This window comes from Malus sylvestris, chromosome 14, assembly GCF_916048215.2.
Source record: "Malus sylvestris chromosome 14, drMalSylv7.2, whole genome shotgun sequence".
Taxonomy (NCBI): domain Eukaryota; kingdom Viridiplantae; phylum Streptophyta; class Magnoliopsida; order Rosales; family Rosaceae; genus Malus; species Malus sylvestris.
Genome location: NC_062273.1, coordinates 4,466,125 through 4,473,203, shown reverse-complemented (window position 1 = coordinate 4,473,203; position 7,079 = coordinate 4,466,125). Strand labels below are relative to the sequence as shown.

General features: G+C 41.8%; 1 protein-coding gene and 1 long non-coding RNA gene across 3 annotated transcripts; one reads left to right on the top strand and one right to left on the bottom strand.

Annotated features, from left to right (window-relative positions):
- Positions 1 to 2,262: 2,262 nt before the first annotated feature.
- LOC126600869 (probable glutamate carboxypeptidase AMP1) lies at positions 2,263 to 7,079 on the bottom strand. Of its 2 annotated transcripts, XM_050267564.1 has the most exons (10): positions 6,033 to 7,078; positions 4,709 to 4,951; positions 4,404 to 4,556; positions 4,212 to 4,280; positions 4,028 to 4,115; positions 3,850 to 3,933; positions 3,649 to 3,737; positions 3,186 to 3,299; positions 2,816 to 2,950; positions 2,263 to 2,664 (listed from the first exon to the last, which is right to left on the bottom strand). In XM_050267564.1, the coding sequence occupies exons 1-10, from the start codon at positions 6,999 to 7,001 to the stop codon at positions 2,482 to 2,484; spliced, it is 2,127 nt and encodes a 708-aa protein (XP_050123521.1). In that variant the 5' UTR covers positions 7,002 to 7,078; the 3' UTR covers positions 2,263 to 2,481. The 2 variants fall into 2 exon arrangements, with proteins under 2 accessions (XP_050123521.1, XP_050123522.1); XM_050267565.1 differs by lacking the exon at positions 2,263 to 2,664 and having other exon boundaries at positions 2,817 to 2,955; positions 6,033 to 7,079.
- Positions 2,573 to 3,054, top strand: LOC126600870 (uncharacterized). Its single transcript, XR_007615614.1, has 2 exons — positions 2,573 to 2,712; positions 2,782 to 3,054. It is a non-coding gene; the product is annotated as an uncharacterized LOC126600870 (long non-coding RNA).

Below are 7,079 nucleotides of genomic sequence, written 5' to 3'. Positions count from 1 at the left end.
TAGGTGAATAGTTGGTTCCTTCTCAAGACTTGACTCTTTCATCATTTCTCAAGCATAAATGTCTTTTGGAGTAGAGTACACTAGATCTAGTCTTATATGCAAACTTCTTGTTAGGGAGCAAAGTCTGCTCACTTTTCCTCTAGTCTTCAGAGAGATCTTCTCCATACTTTTCAACACTTGCACCATGGTGGTTTGCAAGTCTTCATTGGTCACCTTCCCTCCTGATTTCTCAGATGAAGTTAGGTTTCCCACAATAGCTGGTCCTTGTAAAGAGGGGCAATCTTCTAGATGATCTGTCATGCTAGATCTTGGTAAACACTAGGGTGGCCCGTATTCTGTGTTCCACCTGAAGGTTTTCTCCTTCCTCTTTCTTCTTGGCATACAAGACTAATGGAGTCCCACTAGGCATGCCAAAACTATATTCGGGCAAAGATTTCTCTGAAGAAGACTCCTTAGACCTCAACACAACTCCTCAAGGGATTGGCACTTTGGATGTGTAATCGGACTCTTGCTTGTTGATGTGCTACAAGAAGATAACAAAGTTAGTTATGAAAGGTGCCTTTGTGAGGCCTTAGGTATAGGCCTTGAGGCTCGCAATCAAAACTAACTAAGTGCTAGGCCTAACACTACTATCTCGGCATAGCATATGTAGAACAAGTGTGTTTTAAGTTGATTACTTGCGCCCCAAGTTACTTAAACTTCTTGTTATCAAAGGATTGTCATGGGTGGGTTAAATCTATATTAAATTCTTTTTCTTGCCTTGTAAACAAGGACTTTTAGTTCATAGTCCTATATGTTTGAATGAAGGGAGTCCATAGCCCCTTAAGTCATTTGTTGATTCCAAACTGTTCTTATTGAAAACATATCCATTAAGCTAACCAGATCCATATGCAAATAAGACATTTAAATAAAGAAACATGTAGTAATAACTTGAATACATGTTGAAGAGTGCATTAAGTAATAGATCTACTAATTTAGACAACAAACAAAGAGCTTCAGACAAGATTTCACCTTTTTTGGCAAGGTTGAACTTCTTGCAGTCACTTCTCTTTGAATTTACAGGGTTTATATGCTAAAAATGGATGGATGGTAAACAAGTTTACTTGAGAGAATCAATATTACAACACTAAGGGAGGTAGCATAGCTTTTATACTAGACAAGATATAGCTTTTTCAGAGAACTATCACTAAAAAGGACTGAATCTGGGTTGATTTCAGCTTTTGGATGCAAATATGGCTTGAGAGCAGAGTTTGTACGTTTATTTGTTTGATTGGTTGAGTGTCCTTGTCTCTGGGGCCTCTTCTTCCTTTTATTGGTAGTTTGGCCCGACTGCTATAGCTTTTGCTCCTGCTCGAAAGTACTTGGAAGGTAGTGAGTCATCAAATTTTTACTAGCAATGCCACTAGAAAGTGTTTTTTGGCTGGTAGTAGGTTAATCTTCATCACCTATCATTTCAATTGTAAGCACGTGGCTTGTATCTTGGCTCAGAAAGCTTCAATTTGCTTATGGGCTCGACGCTAGGCTTTGGGCAAGTCTCCTTTAATTGGCATCCTTGAGCTAATCTTTATTTAAGCCCAATGTTCAAATATTAACTCAAACAACCAGCACTCCTAAGTGCTTAGGATAAGTACACACGTAAGATTTTTAAATAGTGAATTTTATACGATGAAACTTTTAACAGAGAAGTAGTGTTTGCTCACCACTTTAACTCAAGGTGCTTGCTCACAACCTCTCTAAAAATTTAAGAGGGGTAATCATACACCTTGGTTAAGTTGATGAGCAAAATGCTCCCTTAACTGGCACAAGTGTCTCAAAGTATGTTTCCCTTGGAAGCATACCAGGCCCTTGCTTTCTTATCAGACACCTACACCTAAAAGAGTAGAACCATATGCACACACTAAAAGAGAGCAACAACAGATGTCCACTATTTCCACCACTTAATGACAATTTGATGTTTAGGCCAGTCCATCTCACCCAGAGAGACGAAGCTCCGAGTTACAGAAATGGAGGCCAGGTTTGTGCGGTCGGAAGGAGCTGACGCTATTGCAGAGATCGGCTACAGTTGGTGTTGTGGCTGCTAGGGTTTGAGGAAGGGGAAATGAAGGCCAAATGGGTGTGTGTCTGTCTCTCTCCCATCCCTCTCAATCTCTCAATCACCGACACCAACTCTTGATTTGGAGATGGTCTTAGTCGGTTGGTTGCGAATTGGCTACCTATTAACATTTTCGAACCAAATAATTACCTACTATATCCGACTCACTATTCTACAAAAAAACTAAATATACTTTTTGACAAGTACATCAAGATCTTCACCCGGAAAATTGAGTTCACACTTTACAGAGAATAACCAAGGTACTATTTACAAACACTATGTCTATATTACAGGGCAAAAAAGTTGCACCTTCTTCTACTCCATGCTCATAAATACACGCCAGTGCCGGAATGTTTTCGAGGTTTTCTTCTTCTTTCTGTGTACATGATTCAGAAAACGTCTCCTCTCAGGGATTTTTCAGCCCTCTGTATGGCCCGGGCAACTCTCCAGATCTCGTGCTGAACTTTGGCCTCCCCTTCTCTCCTACTCATTCTCTTTGCTCGAAGCATTGCATCGCCTACTCCGGGAAAGAAGGATAGTTTGCTTCCATGCTCACCAGGAGGCCCATAAACCTACAGGAACAAGAGGGGCAAAATGATAATGCAATGCGTTTGTATGAAGTATGAACCCTTCTTCGTCTCTCTTTCCTTTTTAACTACCATAATCAATATCTAATCATTTTCAATCAGCTTTAGGAAATCAAGGAAAAAGAAAAATACTTACAAGATGCTTGAACCACTGTCTTCCTTCGATTCCATCTGAATCCAGGAAGCCTCTTTCAGCAAACATCAGCCGATCATTCAGTGCCCGCGTCTTCAAAATTACAAGCTCACTTGTATTTTCTTGGTCTCTCAGCTTCTGCACTTCAAAAAATTAGAAGGATAAATTTCTCAGAATTTCCCGAAACGTTTATGCTTATTCCACTTCAGAACAAGAATAGAAAATAAATCAATGAAGCGCTATACGCATGTCATTATAATTTCACCTTTTTAATCCCAACACGATATCAAAAATGACATTGCTGATCTTTGACATTATTTGACTAACAGACGGCAACAACAAAGTGTCAATATGTCTATTTTGAAGATTTTACCTGTGCTTCATCTTCAGCTTCTTTGGCGGCATAGGCAAACTCCTGAATTGCTGTTGTGAGGGGATGTAGAGATACACCCCCGTCCAACAAGTTGCTCAAAACATCTTTATAATGCTGCCCAAAATTCATAAAGATGTAGGTTTAGCATTTAGTTTAAAAAGGACCAACCATATGCATGAAAAAAGCTTAGACTACCCCTTTTTTTAACCACAACTACAATAAAAATAAAATATATTTTTGGCACATTCGTTAAACTGATGAAGATGAATGCCTTTAAATAATTTTCCTATTACATCATTTCCCTCTATCCATGATAAAAATTTAAATTCTTGCATCCCATTTCTCTCTTACTTTTACTGATTCAACCAAAACGAAAGCCATAAGTAAAAATGATACCATCAGTATTTCACAAAAAATAATTGAACAAAAAAAGTTAATGACCCAATTCGGAGAAGATTCACACCTTTAACTGATCCGCATAAGAGAGGAAATTGAAAGGTAGAACTAAATCGTCAGCCAGGTGAAGGGCAAGAAGTCCCCACATTCCAGCAACTGAGGAGAAGTTCCATTGAATTTTTAACAGTAAAGTAATCGTCTTCAAATATATTAAAAAAGAACTCAACAGCAAAGAGTTTTGTGGACAAGTCTGTAAAAGTAAGCTTACCAGCCACATGTCTCTGAAAGAAAGGATCTCCAAAATTTATCATCCACTCATAAGCGTCGTATGCAGTGTGATAAACAGAAAAATCTGAACATGAATGAAGATTAATCATGCTATCGCAGTATTAATATAAAACTCAATTTTTCTATCCGACTTACTAGAAGGAAAATAAGAGATGTACCACTTCCATAATACATATCCATGGAAGGAATCCCTGCATGTTGCAAAAATGGGGCAAAATCAGAATCCACTGCACTTAGTCTTTGGACCTGAAAACCCATGACAGAACATGTGACCAAAACTGTCATGGCAGGATAATGCATGAAAGTAAGGAGCAAGAACGGGAATTACTGATAATCACTTACATCAACCCTTCTATTTGCTGTCATCCATTTCTCATATACAGTGGCACCCACCGAGTCTGGATCTTTAACCTGAGGTCACATTGAATAGCGGTCAAGGATATATCACTAAAATACCAGGTGTAACACTGACTCGCACCCAAAGAAAATAACTTTCTTCTATTTGTAGTTACTGGTTATGATTATTTTGTTTACCTTCTTTGTGACCTCAAGAATCAGATTGTCCAGCTGAGGAGTCGAGCGGACAAAGAATCCTGGCCCTTGAACTGCACAATCTACATTAAGGTAGGCAACGGCTTTGGAGCCCAGATTGGCAATGTTTTGTTCAACCCACTCAGTAGATCCTACCTGGGAACACCAAACCTTGAGAGATCAATAAATTCAAGTATTCTGATTAATAAACCTAAGTATTATATAATAAAGTCACTTAAATATCTGATGCAAAACAATGACTGTGACCGCCTAGAGTCTTTTGGTAATGAAGACGCAGAATCACCTACCATTCCAAACTCTTCCGCGTCCCAACTACAGAGAATAATCGTCCTCCTAGGATTCCAACCTGAACGCATCAAAAGAGAATATCTACGAGCAATGTCAAGTAATGCTGCAGTTCCACTATTGGGGTCAACAGCCCCATATGTCCACGCATCTCTATGGTTTCCAAGCAGCACATAGCGGTCGGGCTCTTCTGAACCCCTTATGACAGCAAAAACATTATGAATCTTCACCACCTTTTTCTCCCCCTAAAATTATGACACAGAAAATATAAGAGAGAATATATAAGAGGAGAGAGGGAGCAGGGAAGAATATTATCCAGCATACAGGCTAAAATATAATCATTCCTCTTTCCAAAGATTTATAGGTAGGTAAGCAAAATATTTAAAAGCAAAAGACGATAATATAAAAGATAGATTACGGCTATTGCTGCAAAAATGATATCGATTACAAAGTAAATGATGCAACAGAAAGTGACAAAACAACAGGTTTCTAACAGAGGGACTAAAAGACAAGCTCTTAGAAGCACAATGCAAGAGGCACATGCACTCCTCCGCAAACGGGAGAATGGAATTTCCGTGGATATAAGAACATTATGGTGCTCCAAATTCTCAATATTGTACGGTTATGGAAATGCCATGAGTCTCATTTGAATATACACCATCATATACCATTTCTTACTCAGCATTCTTCTCTTGACGCTGTTACCCCAAAAAAAAAAAATATTTGGCTTCATTTCCTTAATCGGGTGATCTTGCTATGAACAGAGTCTGCGCATGACACAAGTTCGTATACGCAAGATGTTGGGGAAATGAATGAAAATATATGTCAGCTATGGAATCCCACATCCGGTGTATAAAAGTCATGATTCCAAAGTTTTTTACTGCATTTTATAATGTGCCCAAATTTAGAAATTTTCCAAGTATCTTATTCTTAGCTAATGGTTGGAAATTGAGATATAGACCAACCAAACCAAGAAAATATTTCCAAATTTGACTCAAATTTCCCCCAAGTCAACTATTCCCCGCAAATTGGCAAAAATCTCAAAGCTTTTTCACAATATATATATATATGTGTGTGTGTGTGTGTGTGTGTGTTCAAAATTCCCAATGTAAAGCTGAAATTATAACACATCCCCACTGCCTACATCGAATTTTGACTAAACTTTACACAACCAACAGTGTGGATAACATAACAGAAATAACAGAAAACACCAAAGTCAAAAAATCACACACTGCCAGATTCAGAAATTTCCAAGCCACCACCTTTCACACAACATTTGACTAAAATCCATGCAACAGAGAAAAATGAGCACCCACAAAAACCGACCTTGTAAGTGAAATTCACCACTGTCGGGCCAGGCCCCACACCGCGCACTGCGGCGGGCAGCGATTCCCGCCACGCTGGCGGCACAGTAGCCCCGCCGAGCCAACCCAGAAGGGTTTCGGCAGCCTCCGCGGACAGGGGCGTGGATGGAATTTTTGGAAACCTTTTCAGTACCTCAGGGTCGTCCAGGTCCAGCCTCTCGGCTCCGTCGACCCCGGCCCACCCAGGGCTCAGTGGGTCCCCCACGCCGTTCATAACAAACCCTCTCTCAAAACCCTTCTTAAACCCCCCATTCCCAGCACCACCGGCCCCCTCGGTGTACAATAGTACAGCCAGCGCACCGTTTTTCTCGGCCTTCCTAACCACTTCGCCTCTGGACACGTCATCGCCTCTTCTAACAATCACCACGCACCCGCTAACGTTCACCCCGAGCTCCCCCAGCGCACGATAGTCCTCGTCCGTGCCGTGGTTGGCGAAGGCGAGCTTAGCGTGCGCCGACCCGGAGGGGGAGTACGCGTGGTACGGCGGAACGACGCCGTCGCGATTATTGTTGAGGCCGGGCTCGGTTAAGGGGATGTCCACGCGGGAGCCGTTGCCAAAATGTGCAGAGAGAGAGGAGTGGAGTGGGTAGGAGAGGAGGGCGTTGTAGTGGGCCGAGCGGGTGTCGAGGCCCAGGCCCAGGAAGTGGGCCCGGACGAAGTTGAAAGTGTCGACAGAAGGCGGGGTCCCGGCGAGGTGGGGGTGAAGGGTGAGGGCGCGGAGGTAGGAGGAGAGGGTGGCGTTGGTGGCGTGGGAGAGGAAAATCTGGCGGAATCGGAGGGCAGAATGGGAATTTGAGGAGGAGAGTGGAGGGTGGGGGAAATGCAGGGTATAAAAACCCAGAATGCCGATGATGAGGAGGGAGAGGAAGGTGCACATGGGTGAGGGCTTTGAAGTGAAGAGGGTGGTGGAGCTAGGTAGGAGCTGACCCATTTTGACTTTTTCACAGGCTATACTGGTTATGGAGATGAGAGAGAAAGTTGTGTTTGGGGGGAAGAGAGAGAGAGAGAG